At 43.2% G+C, this 19,920-nt stretch overlaps 1 protein-coding gene across 1 annotated transcript; it reads left to right on the top strand.

The window, feature by feature from the left end:
* The first annotated feature begins 1,176 nt into the window (after positions 1-1,176).
* Positions 1,177-4,006, top strand: LOC127754126 (monosaccharide-sensing protein 2-like). The gene has a single exon (XM_052279592.1). The coding sequence runs from the start codon at positions 1,276-1,278 to the stop codon at positions 3,550-3,552; it is 2,277 nt and encodes a 758-aa protein (XP_052135552.1). The 5' UTR covers positions 1,177-1,275; the 3' UTR covers positions 3,553-4,006.
* Positions 4,007-19,920: the final 15,914 nt, after the last annotated feature.

Here is a 19,920-nt window from a genome sequence, read left to right as displayed (position 1 = left end):
GGCTTCTATTAGGGCCCGACAAAGATTTCACCGGTTATCTCAATCGGTCCTAAACTAAAGCCCGTCACCAATAGGGGCCATACGTGATGGACTAGAGTTTTATGCGCATCTAACATATCTGTGTGAGTATATCTTTGTCGGCCTCTTTTTGAGCCTGTTTGAGATCACTTTGTTGTGACAGCCCGGAAAATGCAGGTATGTGACGGGCCGTCACAGATGAGAGGATCTGTACTAGTGCATACAACGAAAAAAACAAATTTGATTGTGAATATACGATAGCTAGCTGCGGTTTCATTTGTTTTTTTTATTATGAGATGTAGAAGTTGAATTTGAACATACATGTTTGTGGAGTGTTATATCACATGTTAATACATATTCTCAATTTTTTGAATTTTTTTCGTAACTATTTGAGTGACATGGAAACAACTAGGGGGCATCCCTCGAGGGATAAAAATTGCTTCCTGTCTAGTTTTGCATAGAGTAAATTCCCCGTGTACCCTTGAAAACTCACTCAATCCCTTTCGTACCCCTGAAATTTACCCAATCCCTTCTATACCCCTGAAATTTCAACTTGATCCCTTCAATGCTCTTACCGTCATATTTTCCATAATTTCACTATTACGTTTGGTTGCAAATGTATTTTTTTTTACCCTTTATGCTTATTTAGGTTCAAATATTAGCTTCAAAAACAATTAAAAATTTTGGTTGAGTGCACAGTGTGTGCATTTTATAAAACTAATGAGACTAAATAATTGGTGTAGAAAATTTTTTCATAAATTTTGGAAATAAAATAAATGTAATAAATTAAAAATTTTATTTGAAATTTTAATAGGACAATGGATTTTTTCGATCGGGAGCATTCATAAAAAGAAATATTGTAAACATTGGTAGTAGCTAGGTATACAAGGGATACAAGGGATTTTCAGAGATATACAAGGGATTTTCTCTTTTACATAGTAGCTGCCTAGGTATAGTATACCGGGCATATACCATCTGCGTCGGTAGGCGTACGTGGAGACCGGTGGAATTCGTCAAAACCGTAGATGTATGCATGCGTGTTTCCCGCGCGCGTCGTTGTGATCCCCCGTTCGACGCGGCGTGAATGGCCCTAGCTAGCAACACTAGGCGCTATTGTTAGCCTCGCGTGCGACGTACACGGGTGCATGAAACCCAAACACCCGCCCTGTTGGTTGCACAAAATCATCCAATCCCTCTCGCGCTTTTCATGTGGTTTCTCTGAGAAACCGATCCGAGATCGATCGATCGCCACGTACGATGAGAGGCGCCGTGTTGGTGGCCGTGGCGGCCGCCATCGGCAACTACCTGCAGGGATGGGACAACGCCACCATCGCCGGCGCCGTGCTGTACATCAAGCGGGAGTTCGCCCTCGAGTCGCAGCCCGCCGTGGAGGGCCTCGTCGTCGCCATGTCCCTCATCGGCGCCACGATCATCACCACCTTCTCCGGCCCCGTCTCCGACCTCGTCGGCCGCCGCCCCATGCTCATCGCCTCCTCCCTCCTCTACTTCGCCGGCGGCCTCATCATGCTCTGGTCCCCCAACGTCTACGTCCTCCTCCTCGCCCGCCTCGTCGACGGCTTCGGCGTCGGCCTCGCCGTCACCCTCGTCCCCGTCTACATCTCCGAGACCTCCCCGCCGGAGATCCGCGGCCGCCTCAACACGCTGCCGCAGTTCACCGGCTCCGGCGGCATGTTCATGTCCTACTGCATGATCTTCGCCATGACGCTCTCGCCCTCGCCCAACTGGCGCATCATGCTCGGCGTCCTCTTCGTCCCCTCGCTGCTCTACCTGTTCGTCACCGTCTTCTACCTCCCGGAGTCGCCGCGCTGGCTCGTCAGCAAGGGCCGCATGAAGGAGGCCAGGGTTGTGCTCGAGATGCTGCGCGGCCGCGAGGACGTCTCCGGCGAGATGGCGCTGCTCGTCGAGGGCCTCGGCACCGGCGGCGACACCGAGATCGAGGACTACGTCGTCGGCCCGTCCGAGGGCGACGCCGGCGAGAACGAGCAGGCGAGGGACACGGTCACGCTGTACGGGCCGGAGCAGGGGCTTTCGTGGGTGGCGCAGCCGGTCGCCGGCGGCCGCGGCAGCATGCTGGGGAGCTCGCTGGGGCTGCAGGCGTCGCGCCACGGCAGCATGTACGAGCAGATGAAGGACCCCGTGGTGGCGCTGCTCGGGAGCGTCCACGAGCGGCTGCCGGAGTCCGGCGGCGGCGCCACCGGTAGCATGAGGGGGAGCACGCTGTTCCCCAACCTCGGGAGCATGCTTAGCGTCAACGACAGGCCCGGCGGCAGCAGCTGGGACGAGGAGAACGTGCAGCCTGGCGACGATGACCTCGACGAGGAGGAGGAGGAGTACCTCTCCGACGACGGCAAGGACGACGACGACGGCGGCGGCCTGCAGGCGCCGCTGCTGTCGCGGCAGAGCACCGACGTGGAGACCAAGAACGAGCCCGCCTCCGGCCAGGTGGCGATGCAGCGGCACAGCAGCATCGGCGGCGGCGGCGTCGAGACGGCGAGCACCATGGGCATCGGCGGCGGGTGGCAGCTGGCGTGGAAGTGGACGGAGAACGTGGGCCCCGACGGCGTCAAGCGCGGCGCGGTGAAGCGCATGTACCTGCACGAGGAGTCCGAGGCCGCGCCCGGCGGCGACGCGGGCGGCGCCGGCGCCGGCGACGCGCCGTCCACGGCGTACGTCCACGCGGCGGCGCTGGTGAGCCGCTCGATGCTGTACACCAAGGACGTCCTTATCGGGCAGAGCCCCACCGAGCCGGCGTTCGCTAACCCGCCGGAGGCGGTGGCGGCGGCGGCGTCGACGGGCCCGGCGTGGCGCGAGCTGCTCGAGCCGGGCGTCCGCCACGCCCTCTTCTGCGGCGTCACCATCCAGATCCTCCAGCAATTCTCCGGCATCAACGGCGTGCTCTACTACACCCCGCAGATCCTCGACCAGGCCGGCGTCAGCGTCCTCCTCGCCAGCCTCGGCCTCTCCGGCGACTCCACCTCCATCCTCATCAGCGGCCTCACCACGCTCCTCATGCTCCCGTCCATCGGCGTCGCCATGCGCCTCATGGACGCCTCGGGCCGCCGCGCCCTCCTCCTCTGGACGCTGCCCGTCCTCGTCGCGTCGCTCGCCGTGCTCGTGGTGGCGAACGTCGTGCCCATGGCGGCGACCGCGCACGCCGCGCTGTCGACGGGGAGCGTCATCGTCTACTTCTGCTGCTTCGTCATGGGGTTCGGACCCATCCCAAACATCCTCTGCGCCGAGATCTTCCCGACGAGGGTGAGGGGACTCTGCATCGCCATCTGCTCGCTGACGTTCTGGCTCGGCGACATCGCCGTCACGTACAGCCTCCCCGTCATGCTCAGCTCCGTGGGGCTCGCCGGCGTGTTCTCCTTCTACGCCGCCGTGTGCTGCGTCGCGCTCGTGTTCGTGGCGCTCAAGGTGCCCGAGACCAAGGGGCTCCCGCTCGAGGTCATCATCGAGTTCTTCAACGTCGGCGCCAAGGCCGGCACGTTGCCTGACGAAGAGTTCCACTGAAACAAAACTTGGTTAATTAACCTGAAACTTAATTTGTAATCAGCAAACACAAGTTTTTTTCCAAAATATTGGTTTTGTGGCTGAATTATTATTCTTTAAATTTCCTCCTTAATTACTGAATATTTAATCTGGTGTGGCTGTTTTGTTTTCTTGGTTTCAAGGTTGGTTTGTGGACTATTCTGCTGCGAGGTGTCATGTACTATTTTTTGACCGGAGGTACAATTTTGGAAATGTTTATAGTTCAATACTTAGTTTGGTAGCGACTTGTTATCTTTCATTGTTCTCTTTTATATACTTTTGGAATCAAACCTTTGACATTGGGATTCCGGCAGTGGATTCTAAACATTCAAGATGCACCGTAGTTTGCATGTCATTCAAATATTTATGAGAAAATTTGAAAAAAAATTCAACAAGTCAGATTGATATGGGATAGATCACTACATAAATATATTTATGTAAGTTAAGCTTGTACAAGTTGCAAAGAAAAATAATTAAACTATGGCTAATTAATGTATATTCACAGTCAATTTTTTTAACTTGCAGAAGTTAAATTTGACTTTGCATGTTTGTGGAATGATTTATCACATACTAATCTAACTTGCTGATTTTTTTTCATTTTTATATGTATTTAGGCGATATTTTTTTTCTTATAAGCACAGATCTTGATGCGTATCAAACGGCTAATAGGAATCTCAAACACATCCAACAATTTAGAAACTGAAAGATTTAACAATAAATTTTCTGTCAACAAACAGTTAGCAATTCCTAATGAATTAAGAGGGGATGTCCCCTTTGAGAATTTAGAATAGTTTCTCTCTTTGACATACCTTTAGAAGCGGCACGTTGGATTAAGACTACTTACATTTGCAAAGTTAGAATCTGCAACATTGGAATCGTCATAGCTTTTGGATCTAAGAGGCATGGATCAGATTATTGCTGCCGTAATTTACTCCTTAACGAACCTTAATTTACTTATGCATTTTGACCCTAGGCACATAATAATTAATGTACTACCTCCATTTCAGGTTATAAGACATTTTGACTTTGGTTAAAGTCAAACTGTTTTAACTTTGACCAAGTTTGTAAATAAAAGTAGTAATATTTTTAACCCAAAACAAATTTCTTATGAAAATATATTCAACTATTGATTTGATGAAGCTAATTTAGTATTATAAATATTACTATATTTGTCTATAAACTTAGCCAAACTTAAAACAGTTTGACTTTAACCAAAATCAAAACATCTCGTAACCTGAAAATAGGGAGTACTGTGTAGTTGGGCTCTCATGTACTTTGCACCGGAGGTACATTCTTTAAATTTCAATAGTTTACTCTGTAGTAGGGTAGGGAGTTGTGTGTTTTAGTGCTCTCTTTTAAAGCCGAACGTCCAAGGAGATCATGGCAAAACTCGTGCTAATGAGTAGAGCAATTTTACGGTATTTAAGAAGATATTATGAGGTAATAAAAATTTAGTGTAAAATTTGGTACCTGATAGTACCTTAGATACCAAGAGATAATAAATTTACAATAGAAAAATTAGTACCTCATAATACCTCTTAAGAACTGTAAAATTACACTGGGGAGACCAGCATTAAAGAAGAAGAGCAATCCAGCCAACATTTTGGTCAAACAAAACGCCTGAACTAGCTACATTAAATGAAATCATCTACAACTGCTGAACAAAGGACGATATTCAAGATTTTAGCCTACTCCAGTTCAATTTGTAGACAAAAGTTGAACAGCTAACAAAATCTTCGCTGTGATCGCCTTAGCCTCCGCTTCTTCATTTTACTTCATCAATTTGGACCATTGCCTCAGATAAAACGTTACATGGAAAACAATAGTCAGGGGGGTGGTTAAAATTTTCTTCCTGAAAATCAAAACATTTCTGTTTAGCCACTAGGCCCAAGCAGCAGCCCCGAGCAGCATCATCACTCCTCTGCTCTGTTTATAACTAGGATGGCCTACTACATCATAGAAGAAGTGTTCACAAGAACTAGGAATTGATTGCGAAATCGAAGCATCTCTAAGTACACACCAAAAGAACTTTGCTAAAAGGCATCTGAAGATGAGATGATCAGCATCTTCTAAGTCATTACACAGCACACGAAGTTCAGATCTCTCCCAGTTTTTCTTTACCAGTTGAGATGTAGATTCGATCCTATCCATACAGGCAAGCCAATGAAAATGTTTCACCTTCAGAGGGATATGAGCAATCTATAGAGCGATTTTGTTGAAAAGCAGTTAGATTAAGCCAGAGGCCAAAGGCCCAAAGGATAATATCTGTCTCCTCAGTTAGTTCAATATCAGATATTATCTGTTCCAACTCTTCCTACTCAGTTAATTACAGAAATTTGGTAGATGTAGTAACTAGTAACTAGCACTCCCTTTTGTTGCCGCCCGTGTGCCGCGGTCGTCATCTATCTTCGCAGCCTCGCCAATCAGCAGCTAGCAGCACCAGCAGCAAGCATCGTTGTCAATTCAAGCAAACACCCAAGCAGCCAAGAAATAGCATAGCCTTCAATCCGGTCAAGCAAGAAGCCAGGCACGAGCAGCAGGAACAGTCATATCCGGTCAACCTCGTCCTCCGTCCCTACGCCGCTATTGTTCTGGGCTCCGTGAGGTTGCTGATCCGCTCTAGCCTTGCTCAGTTTGCTGTGCTTCTATTTCGAATTGCACGCATGGCTTAGTGGTCACTGATCATGTCATTCTCTGCTTGCTATACTAGTACAACTAACACTACTAGAAAAAGCATTTTTTCCGATATAGGGGTCTCATTTTCACAGACGGACATGACTTTTAAAGCCAAATGACCGTCTATAAAAATATAAATCGGGGTGAAATAATTTTCGCAGGGCGCCGCTTAAGTGGTCCGCCTGCGAAAATAGACTTAAAAATAAATAGACTTGGGTAGGGGTTGATTTTTTCTAAGTCTCCACACCTCACCCTCCCCTCCTCACCCACGGCCAGCCTCTCCCCTCCCCATACCTCACGGCCTCTCCCCTCCCCTCCTCTCACGCCTCCTCCTCTCCCCTCCTCTCACCTTTCCTCCTCTCCTCGGCCGTCGGAGGGGGAACGACGGCGGCTACGGCGTGGGGTGGCTTGGAAGGCGGCGCGACGGCATGGCGTCCGGCTGGCGGCGCAGCGTACGGCTGGCGGCGCGGCTCCCCTCCCAAATCTGGCGGAGGAGGGAGGGGGGAGGCCGGCGAGCGCGGCAGCGGTGTCCGGGGCGGCGCGGGGCGGCGGCGGCGGCTCCCCTCCTCCCCCCCCTCCCAGATCTGGCTGAAGGAGGGAGGGGAGAGGCCGGCAGCGACGAATACAGTGCGGGGCGGCAGCGGCGGCGGCGACAACGACGGGTCAGGGCGGCGGCGACGACAACGCGCGGAGCTGTGGCGGCGGCTCCCCTCCCCCCTCCCAGATCCAGCTGGAGGAGGGAGGGGGGAGGCCGGCTGTGGCGAATACGGCGTGGGGCGGCGGCGGCGGTGACAACGACGGGTCGGGACGGCGGGGACGACGACTTGCGGAGCCACGGCGGCGGCTCCCCTGCCCCCTCCCAGATCCGGCCGGAGAAGGGAGAGGGGAGGCCGGCGGCGGCGACTACGGCGCGGGGTGGCGGCGGCGACGACGACGGCGCGGGGCGCGGCTCCCCTCCCCTCCCAAATCCGGCCGAAGGAGGGCGGCGGCGACGAGGCTTGTGGCGGCGTCGGCGAGCCGCCGCCGTGATTTTTTTTTTGTTCATTTCGTGGATTTTCACAGGCGGGCTGTTGCCCCGACTGCGAAAATCGTTGATTTTCACCGTCGTTGTGCTACAAGCGATCCAACCCTCCGCTTGCAAAAATCACTTTTGTCCGCGTGCGAAAATACTTTTTCTAGTAGTGTAAAAATCATATTAATTTTCATGCTTTCTACTGCCACTACCTCCTAATTAGTTAGGTTGTTTTCCTGGTCAATGTATCTCTACAATTTACTTCTATCTTTTGTTAGTCTATCCATAACACTAGTTTCTTGTGGTTGTTCCTACTGCCATCAACATGTGTGCTAGTATTTTGTTTATTATAAGATCACTGCCTTAATTTGAAATCCACAAATCAATTTTCTGTGTTTACTACATCAAGTCCACTGAAGTCCATTTCCCATCCTTCAATTCGTCTATGTCTTGCTAGTCTATCTCGCTTATCACTAGTTCCACATTGGAGCTAGCCTCGATCATCGGTTCATCATCAACTCCATGTCGGAGATGGTCATCTCCAACTTCCCCAACTTTCTGTCAGAGTTGGTCTTCATTATCATCATGTCATCATAAGCAACATCATCACCAGCTTTTCATCGGAGTTGGCTCGTCAGGTCAGTAGCTCCTCGTCGGAGCTGACATCATCATAAATCATTAAGGGCCGAAGAACAATCGGTGAAGTTCCTTCATCGTCATCATCGCCGTCTCTAAATCATTAAATAGCCGAAGCATAGCTTGTGAAGGCTTCAAGGCTCCAGGAGTTGAAGAACGGTTCATGAAAGCTTTGAAGTCCGCTTCATTGAGGAGGAGATGGATCTTTTATTTTTTGTCATCTTTCAAGTGGACATCTTCAAGCATGGTTTTTGAATTAATCCTAATTTGTTGTCGATCTAGTTTTTAGATCCAAATGCAATGTGTACACGTTGCATTTGAATGGGGATGTCAAGTATAAGTGTGTCTCTAGGAGTAGTATTGTAACATCGCATCTATTGTACACAATTTATATTGCTCTTTGGGTCTAATCCAATCTTATTGTTCATTCCCCAAATTCCCCCAAATTGTGCCAATTATTATATAAACGTGATACTTAAGAGAGATAATATCGATTTACTTGCGAAGTAAGCATAGCTCAACTGGTTAGGTTCCTTGCGGTGGAACCAACCCACCTGCATTACGGCTAATTATTCTTTCAGTGATAGGCGACATACCCGTCGACAGCGAGGCATCTCTGGTGACTTCGTCAATCTCAAGATATGCCTGCCAAGTCTTCCGGAGATGCTCATAGGGGTAGGGTGTGCGTGTATGCGTTTACAGGGATGAGTGCGCGTGTGTTGTGAGCGCCCGTGTTTAAAAAAAATATCACTTTACTCATGTAGATATAAGAGGTCATTATTTTCTCCTAATAAAAAATGGAAATATTGCTTTACTCCTATAGATATAAGAGGTCATTATTTTCCTCTAATAAAAAATGGCTTGAGTGTACATAAGCGCATATTTTCACCGAGGAACACACTGAAAGCAGACGACTACTCCTTTAAACAAAACAATTTTTTGAAATGAATGGCATACGCCCTGGTTTTGATTGAGAGCAGTTCATTTCTCACATAATATTGCCGAACGGACAACTGTTCAGTTAGTTTTCATTTTTACGTGTACTATGATCAAGCAAAAGATGCTGCGTGTGTAGAACCACACAATTTAATTTTGCACCGGGAAATACAGTTTGTTCTGTTCTTCATCCTCCACCGATACAATTGCAGTGCGAAAACAACATGTTTGGCAAGGTGGTTCATCTGCTTAAATTTTATTGCCAGTTCAACATCTGTTTGCCGCCGACCGAAGCAACGAAACTGAACCAGTAGCAATTCATCAGGAACGGTGATAGCATCGTCAAGACGCCTCCCTCGCTTGATCCCTAAAGTGTCCCGGCGCAATGTCCACGGCTAGCAGGCTGCCCAAACGTAGCAGACAACAAGAGTATTCTCCAGCAGAATGCTCCAAAATCAGGCACGATGCATCCATATTTATGGCTTGTGAACTTCATGGCAGTGAATTCGCAAACCAGATAATCCAAGCGATGTTCTTGTCAGGCCAAGTCCATGAATACATGATGTCCCAACAGATCTGGTAGCACCGACTCATGACAACTATCCCAATGCCTCAAAGTCCTAGGAATATGTCTTCAATAATATTCAGCCAATAGGAGTTTGAGAGGGGAATTGCACGCCCTTCATTATATCTATTTGAAATGAGGATATGGCCTGTGTTTATATATGGAAATCTGGGGATATGAATGCGAATAGTATTGTACGGTTTTGGGTATGAATGTGGTATCCTAAATTCTGGCATATATGGATTATCCAAAATTTCCATTGGATTATCCAATAAGTTTTTTCCAAGATCTGAAATTGTTAGCTCAAATGGCCAATCTACTCCATATATACAACATAAGTAATGACAAAATTAAAATTTATCAACATTGCGTCAAAAGGGAGGATGCCTATGTTGGATCGTAAAGGGTCTTTCCCACCACAAAAACTAGCCATTGAGGTGAGAGGCTCCCCCACTTGTATCTTAGGTCTTTTGCCCTTCCACAACCAATGTGGAACTATTCAACAATCTCCCCCTTCACACATTGGTGTCCTTCAAGCCCTTCACCGCCCCTTCACCTCCCCCTTCATACATTGGTGTCTCTCAGCACTTCACGGCCCCTTTACCGTATGCCAATTGTAAAGGGTCATTCCTACCCAAAAGCTAGCCATTGAGGTGAGGGGCCCCCACTTATATCTTAGATTCTCTGCTCTTCCACAACCAATGTGGGACTATTCAACAGCCTCTTATGAAGTAAAACCGTAGCAAAGTAGCAAATAAAAAAAAGTATGAAGTTTGCGAATCCAAATTAGAATTTCACAATATAATCTCATAGCGTCATCGTTCCATCCGCATCTCAAAAGACATGGAAAAATGAATGAAGCAACAAAATAATTTGTCGGTGAAACCTTGTATCGCTAGCGATTTAAAAGTTATTGCTGAAAAATAAACTACCATAAAAAAAACCCCTGAAAATCAATGCGTATGGCTTGGAAATCTCATGGCAAGAACTCCGTAGGATTCCCTCTCTGTTATTATGTTTATCATGAACTATCTCTTAATTATTAGATAAACACGATAGTTAGGAGGAGTAACATAGTCCTTGGATGTACTGTGTTTTAATATAAGAGGTCCCTAATTTATTTTAATGTATAATGAATTGAGTGTGCACAGAATGCAAATGATCAGTCTTTCGGACATAACCACTTTTTGAAAAGAAAGGCTTATTATTACAGAGAGCCCCACTACGGTGCTCTCTCTCATTTGATCGAAGTGTTCAGATCTATTTATGTGTACTAGAATACTGAATAACGGTAGTAAAAAAAATAGGTATGAAGGAGTATAATCGCCATTCTTCTTTTTTTTTCTCATTTTCATGGAATATGATCGATGCCAATGTAATGGATGACCACAGATCAATTTGGCCAAAAAAAAAATATAAGTGACAAAGTTACCCCTAATCAATATACTAGTAAATTACTTAAAAAAGGTATTTGCAGGTGGGCCAAATCCATCTTTCCAAGCGGACGTGCGTTCTACCTGCAAGCAAATGCTTGCAAAAATAGATGATTTTCGCAGGCGGGCCCGCGGCATGATTTTTGGTGGAGGAGATGATAAGATGAGACTTAGATATTTTTTTGGTGACATGATTTTTACAGGCGGACCACATAAGATTCCGCCTGCAAAATCATATTTTTTTTTTCAGGCGGACCACATAAGCAGAATTTTTGCAGGGGACCTCTTAAGTAGTCCGTCTGAAAAAATTGATTATCGCAGGTGGGCAGCGAGATTCACCCCGGTTTATATTTTTGTACGCAGCCATTTGACTCCGAGGGTCATGTCCGTATGGGAAAATAAAAACCCCACGTCTGGAAAAATAGCTTTTTCTAATAGTGTAATTTACCCTTAATAACGAATGGCTTAGATTGGGTAGTATAATGCTACTAGTACATAGCATCACTGTCACAGAACAATGCTGAATGGACAACTGTCCAATCATTTTTTTTTTCGAGGACTATGAATCACGTTGAACACGGCTCTTCCACTGCAAATGATCTTGCGGAAGATGGCATAGAGCTTGGGATTTTTCTGTGTTACGCGCGTGCGTAGAACCAAAACAGTTTAATTTTTCAGCGGGAAATACAGTTAGATGTATTTTTCTAATCTAAAAATTGTTTGAGTGTACATAACCGTGTATTTTCACCGAGGAACACTGAAAGCATGATGACTACTCCTTTCGACAGAACAATATTTTGAAATGAATGGCATACGCACTGGTTTTGATTGAGAACACAGTTCACAGAATATTGCCGAACGGACAACAGTTCAGTTCGTTTTCATTTTTACGTGCACTACGATCAAGCAGAAGATGCTGCCTGTGGTAGAACCATACAGTTTAATTTTGCACCGGGAAATACAGTTTAGCTAGTTCTCCATCCTCCTTCTTGTTCCCTAGAAAGTGTCCTGGATAAATAGCCAAAGCTATATCAGGCTACCCAAACAGTATTCTCCAGCTGAATGCTTCAAAAGTCAGGCATGATGCATCCATACTTAGTGGCTTGTGAACTTCATGGCAGTAAAATCACGAACCAGATAATCAAGTGATGTTACTGCCAGCCCAAGGCCGCGAAGACACGATGTTCGAATTGATCTGGTAGCACCGACTCATGTCAACTATCCCAATGCCTCAGAGTCCTAAGAATACGTCTTCGGTGATAATCTTCAGTAGGTGTTTTAGAAGGCAAGTTAAAGGAATTACACGCCATCCACTATATCCGGAAGGGACGTAAATTAGAGCTCATCAGTACAGTTCCTATACGGTATATATCCTCTCATTGTGTCAGCCGAATTTGAAAAACTCCATGGAATTATTTCTTGCCAGCTAGTTCCAAGTGTATTGCAAATCCGATTGATTGGCTCAAATAGAAGAATGTGACTGCAGGATGTAACCACAAAGCTACCTTGCTTGACATCTCGGCTGCACACATCTATTATGAAGATTAATAATTTACCTCGATTTTCATTTCACGCTTGTCAAACAACTAAACGGTGTATTTCATACGAAAACTTTCTATATATATGTTGCTTTAAAATATCAAATATATCTATTAGTCAAGTTTGTAATAATTAAAACTTGATTAATCATGTTGAAATAGCTATCTCGTTTTATGTGCTCCAACTTTATTTTTATCTTCATAAGTTTCAAACACCACCTACATAATGGTGGCAGTATACTTCTAGCAATACCAAAAATTAATCCATTCCCGAGCCAAGTCTGCCCCATTTTCAATACGACTGAAAATGGATCTGATCTGTCGCGCTTTGAATCTGTTTGAAATAAGGACTTGCATATGGATGTAGTGTGGATGCGGGTAGTATGATGCGAATTTGGATGTGTGGTATCCCAACATTCTACCATATATGGATTATCCGGCAAGTTTTTTGTCGGAGCTCACATGACCATTTTATTTACTCTATACAACACAAGTTATGACAAAATTAATATTTTAGTCAACTTTGTGTCAAAAGAGAGGATGCCTCTCATCTCTTTTGCTACGGAGAAAAATTGTGGCGAAGCGGCAACTTAAAAAAAGTGTGAACTTCATAAGCAAATATTAGTGAGATTTCCACGGCATAATCTCATAGCTTCATACTTTTCTCGACGCTCATAAGAGGGGGAAAAAATAAAGGAAGCAACTAAAAATATTTTATGGGTAGATGTAGGATCAAGAAGACTTACTAGAGGGAGTGAGTAGGCGGTTTTAAATTTTTTGTCCAAACCAGGTTTTGTATGCAGAAGCGCAAATCAAAACGGCTTTGCACAACAACTCCTAAAACTAATAATCTCAACTAAATGCACAAGGAAGATAGCCTATGTTAAGGTTTTTAAGCGTAAGATGATATTATCACAAATAAACTATACAATGTAAACTTGCATAAAGTAAATTGGCACAAATGTAAATTGCACAAAACAAAGGAGATAAGAGACAACAGATTTTTCCACCCAATGTTCGGAAGCTTGCCAACTTGCTACGTCACCGTTTATGCAAGCCCAACTTCACCGCTCAAACAATCAAACCTCCGAACCACCTCATCAAGAAATGGGCAATGTGAGATCCGGTCCCGAAGTGGTCCAAGAAATATTCTTAACTCCATTATAGGTTTGCCTTGCGCTGTCCAATTTGGGATCAATGCTTGAGTCAAGATCAACGCTTGTGACCATGTTTATGTTAAGATCTTAACAATCATTTATCAAGATTTTCTTCTCATTGCATGCTTTATTTCATTATTATCAACATGGCGATGTCCTTGGCTTGGTGACAATCAACGCATGATGTCATCTATGTGCCTCATCATGGTTGGTCATATTCCTTTGCACAGCTCAAAGGAAAACACTAGTGCCAACAAATTAGTTGTCATCCTCCAGTTGATGGTTGCATTGAAATATATAAATATGTTTGTTGATTTTTTTTTTCGATTTAAAGTTTGTTGAGTATTTAACAACACCACAACTAACATATACTCAAACATGAGCTCACGTGCAAAGATTCAATATGTATCTAGAACATGCATACAAATGTATTGGATTTTGTCCCCCTAAAATTCAGCAAAGGAATATAAAAATATGCGTAAGTAGAGAAGAACCAATGGGGGTTTATCCTATACACATGGAGAAGTATAAACACATGCCTTCATGTCCATGTAGAGGAGACTAAATAAGGTAAGGCTGAAGTAAACATTAAACTCTCACTTATATATCGAAAACATGAAAATCATATATATGAACCATCATATATACGAACCTATCAAAAAGTAGAAGATAAGAAGTGCTACACATATTACTTAATCTTCATGCATTTTATCCTTGTCATGACTAAGGTCTATCACTAAAGAATTCATATCTTCCACATCTCATTATTGAGAAAAGCCTAGTTGAAAACTTATTACAAAAGAAAAGGTTAATCCCGGAAAATTCAGTCTTTTATCTATCACAAAAACTACAATTATGCAATTTGCTTGATCCAAAATCTATCAACATTTTCTCTCGTTGGTATTGGATGATAACCTAATATAAACAATAAAGAGATGGGATGAAAAATGATTTCAAATTAAGAAAGTGATCTTATAATGAATAAAATATAGAATGAGGGGATATAGAATGAGCACCTCAAGATGTGCATAGATATGGATACAAAGGAAGACATCTACGCATAGTCAATTAAGATCAATTTGAGTTAAGAATATGTAAAGTTCAATACATACCTTTCGCATTTTTATTTTCATATCCAAATGAAACTAGTCAAACAAAAAACTCATAAAAACGTTAATTATTCTTATATAATTAGATTTGGCACTAATCACCAAAACCAAATTTAGGCACAATAGAACTTTTCTATATATTCTTTAGTGATTTAAAAGATATTGCTGAAAAATAAACAACAATACAATAAAACCTCAAAATCAATGCATATGCCTGGCAAACGTCCTCTTATTATGTTTGTCAAAAAAAAACTAAATCTTAATTATTACATAAACAATAAACACGGCAGTTAGGAGATGTAATATCGACATATTCTTATATAAACTTTATGTTTTAATTCAAGAGGTCAATAGTTTGTTTTAATGTAATATGTAAAATGACTTGAGTGTGCAGAGAAAGCAAATGACCGGACTTTCTGCCAGAACAATGGTTTGAAATGAAAGGCATATTATCACAGAATGATGGTGAATGAACAACTGCTCAATCATTTTCCCTTTTTTTTTCGCGAGGACTATGAATCACGTTGAACACGGCTCTTCTACTGCAAATGAGCAAGCCGACGATGCCATAGAGCTTGGGATTTTTCTGTTCTGCACCTGTGTAGAGCCAGAAAAGTTTAATTTTGCACCGGGAAATACAGCTTGTTCTGTTCTTCCTCCTCCTTCGCTGATGCATTGCAGTGTGAAAATAACAACGTAAAGGAAAAAAAAGATAGTTCATTTGGTTAATTAAATCTAACTGCCAGGTCAACATTGTTAGCTAGTCGAGCAGAGAGTCTAATCAATAAATGCATAAATATAAAGGGAAAAAAATTCTCTGCGGTGGTGTCGCACGACGCTTTCTGAGTGGCACCACGTAGACTGGCGACCCGACATGTCCTGTAGCACCGCATTGACCAAGCCGCAGCTACTGGCAAGCAAAGCTGCTCCAGAGTTCATTGAGACATCCCCTTCTGTTAGAGTGTATAAAGTGAATTGCCCGTCTTTCCCTATCAGCTTAGGCTTTTAGGTGCAACTGGCTGGTGTATGCAACTTAATATCTTCCCGTCACGTGGCTGCCCTCGATGATGAGTTGCTGCCGCCGCCTCCCCTCTCCGCCTTTTCCACGCGCCACGTAGCTCCAGCACTCCTCGATCTCCGTCGCGCCCAAATCCAATCATATGACATCGTCGCCGGTGGTTATGGGGCTCCGCCGTCCACCCATCTGTACCACGCAATCTATGTGGCCCTGTCATCCTCCTCGGCGCCCGTTTATCTGAAGCTGTCGACATTCCCGATGGGGATAGACCTGAACGTGGTGGCATGCTTCCAGGGACATGAACGGACCGCGACGGCAGCAAGTGAGCAGGATGATCGATGACAAGTAGCTGATGTTAGGTTTGTTGAAAAGATATTCAATGTTGATTACATTCCTGGATTCTGTTTCCAATGTTTCTTGTTGAAATTTGACTTGGAGTTAGCGTTATTGTTAATAATGTGGTACAAATAGAAATCGCCGAAGGTGCTGCGGCTGGCTCTACATGGTATTGTGGGAGACATTTTCATGGTGGGAAGAAAGATCTTGAGCTACAGCAGATAGGACACACATCGCCAGCCTATGCTGCGTCGTGCAAGAAGCGTCTGCGGCACTGCGGTAGAGATTTATTTTTTCCCAAGATAAAGATATCCAGCACGTGCGAGCAGTGCCAGTATCAGCTAAGCATTTCTCCTCTTTCCTAAATGTCTCCTGACACATTAGCCGCAACAAACCATCCAAAATTCGTGAACCATTGATCAGAGTGATGTTAACGTCTGTCCAAGGCCGCGAAGCGATGATGATCCAACAGATCAGGAAACACTGACTCACGGCCACTATCCCAATGCCTCGAAATCCTAAAGAATGAGATCATCTTCTGTACGTGTTTTAGAGGTCAGAGTTGAGGAACTGCACGCCCACCATTGTATTCAGGTGGGGTGAAAACAACATAACACATCACAATGCATTTCCCCTGTCTATATGGGCTGAATATTATCACAATGCAACATTTTCTTTCTATCTGTTAGTACAATATTGAATGGTAGCAAACTAGCAGTACACTTTGCAAATTGCACCGCTGCACTTTAAATTGCAGATGGGCAATGCAAAAGACATGCTACAGTTTTTATTGCCTTAGCAATTGTTACAGTGTTTCTAAGTCATGTGCTTCATATGTAAACTGACATAGCTGACAGTAATAATATTGCAAAACTTTTCGTGCTTATTCTTTAGTTTTTCTCTTCTTATGGAACCTTAACTTGGCTTGCCAGGTTAGTTACTCCCTGCATTTCATGAAAAATGTTACTATATTTTACAAAAAAAATTGTTTAAACTTAAAAAATTTTGACTAAGAGAAAAGTCGAACGACTTATAATATAAAACGAAGGGAGTTCTAGTTTTAATTAAGGTTAACCGGATGCACCACCGCTCTGTGGTGTTGCTTGTGTGGAGTGGACAGTTTTCTTTCGCTGTTCCTTTTTAGGTCATTAGTCTATCTTAAAAAACCGCCACAAGTTTTTTAACGGAAAAACTTTTAAATCTAACTACAATGTAATTGTAATATAATTCGACTATAACTATAGTTACAGTGCAGTTACAATATAGTTACAGTTGTAATTACATTATAGTTACACTACAACTACACTATAGTTATATTTGATTGTTTTTTGCTCAAAAAACTTGCGATAGTTTTTTAGCAATTGTAAAACAACTGAGTGTGGATCCTCTAACCAAGGAACACAGAAAGCAAAATTACCTCTCTTTCTCATAGTACGTATATTTAAAATGAAAGGCATACACTCCGCTTATGATCAAAAGCAATTATCACAAAATGCAGAACGGACAACTGTTCAGTCATCTTCTTTTTTTTTTGTTTGGCAGGGCTATCAATCACATCGAAGACGACTCTTCTATAGAAAATGATCAAGCGGAAAACCATAGAGCATGGGATTTTTTCTGTGCTGTGTATCACACGGTATTTTGATCGGGAATACAGTTCTTCTGTTCATCACCCTTCTTAGTTAATCCGCAAGATCTTTCAGTTCCTGACATTATTCTGCCAGTTCAACATCTGTCTGAATGAGTAATGCATCAGGATTTGCTGCCCAACACCATGAGGTAAGCATCTCTGCCCAATCCCCTCTAATCCTTCACTCTCGGGGATTAACCGAATAAGCTCTAAAGGATAATCCTGGGACGATAGCCATGACAAGATGCCCAAATGTAAGAGATGCCAGCAGGAATCTCCAGCAGAATAATCGAACCTCAAGGCAGTGAAGTAGCAGAACTAAAAGCCAAAGTGATGTTACTGTCAGCTCAAGGCCAGGAAGAGGTGCTGTTTGAACAGATCTGCTAAAACCATCTCATGGCAACTATCCCGGTGCCTCAAATTCCTAAGAATAAGTCTACAATAATCTTCAGTAGGTGTTTTAGAGGGCAATTCGAGGAATTGCACCCCTTCCATTGTCGTATCAGTGAAGAATGAAAATTACAGAGCACAAATCACAGTTCTTTTCCCTTATTTATATAGGATGAATATTACCACAATCCTTGCAATTATTTGTTGCTAGCTTCATATATAGTTTTGCAATCTCCAATTGATTGGCTCACATGGAAGTGTGACTGGGTACTGCTACAAAGCAGACCTCAACTACCGAGCTCACTATTGCTGATCATGTGACACAGCTGATAGTAATGGTAATCACAAATAAAACAGAAATTGTTGCAACATGTACATGTTTTTATATGTTCTTCACATATAAAATAAAAACTGTTTCCACATTTGCATGCGTCTTCTTCTTACAACTGTGAGTTCCCGGAATGCCAATCTGAGCTTAATTAAGGCCATGGCACCCTCCAAATGTTTCCAGAAAACAACCCAGCAAAATCTTCTCTTTGCTGTATGTAATCCTCATACATTTTTGTTAATAGAAATGAGGGTTACACCCTTGCCCAAAACAGAGCACACTTTCAGCCTTCTTCTGAGCTGGACTAGTGCTTACCTCCAGGAGATGAAACTGACTCATGGCAACTATCCTAATGCCTCAAATTCCTAAAGATAAATCATCTTCAGTCAGTGTTTTTACAGGGCAAAGTGCCAAAGTTGATGAATTGCACGCCATCCATTGTATTCAGAGGGGGTGAAAATTACAGAGAACACAACAATGCATTTCCCCTGATTATATAGGGTGAATATTATCACAATCGATGCAATTATGATAATGTGAGTAGGTCTGATTAGATGCAATTATGACAATGTGATTATTCTTCAGCGCAATATATAGGCCAGACATTATCACAACTAACACAACTGACAGTAACAAAATTGCATAATTATTCATGACTTATTCTTTGGTGTTCCTACTTACCGAACGTTAATTTAGAGTGCCTAATTGGTTACTACTTATTTCAAGGTTTGCAAACGCAACACTGCGTGGTTATTTTTCTTCTTTTCATAATTATTATACTATCGCCTGTTGGGGAGTTGACCATTTTCCTTTAATGTTCTCTTTTATATTGTTTTAGTGGGACACTAGGAACTGGGGATGAAACAGAGTAGATACGTATGAAGGAGCACGCTTCTTAAGCTCCTAATTGGCGTGATCAGCTATTTTGTCAAAACAAAAACTTGTTATACATATGAATTTATGTGAAGCCCTGTTTTAACTTCATTTATCAACATTATAATATTTAATTCATTTGTTTGGAGCCTCGAATAATTATCACAAATCGCTCAGATATTCAAACATTCGGCACAAATAATTGGGCCATGAATAAAAAAATACGGATAACTTAGTTATGGAAAAAAAGCGAATTATCTTGAATACAAATAACAATCATATACGAACGGATATGAATATAGAAACAAATGTTCCTCAACATTATCTGTTAACTTCAAACGTACAACATTATCCAACATAAATTCTTGACTAATTGATATTATAACATATAGGTTAAATAAGTTTAAATAATATTTATGACTTGGACTAGTATTAGTAGAATGGGTTACTATTAAAATTTAAAGAGGTGGGCTAAAGGTCGAAGAGTTATGAAGGAATGAGATATGCTTTTATGTCATTAGGGCATATCTACATAGCAATATTATTCAGATATCTATATTATTGTATCCGTCAGAAAACCTTTGCGTTTGTATCAAAAAAATTAGCTGTACCCTGTATCTATATGCAGATTATCTTATATTATTGGCTTTGTTGTATCTGTAATATTTTTCATGTAGCTGATGGAGACAATCTGAAAAAGTGATCAACAAGAA

This window comes from Oryza glaberrima, chromosome 11 (genome assembly GCF_000147395.1).
Source record: "Oryza glaberrima chromosome 11, OglaRS2, whole genome shotgun sequence".
NCBI classification, from domain to species: Eukaryota; Viridiplantae; Streptophyta; class Magnoliopsida; order Poales; family Poaceae; genus Oryza; species Oryza glaberrima.
The sequence above is the reverse complement of the archived record's forward strand: the minus strand, read 5'-3'. Positions and strand labels throughout refer to the sequence as shown.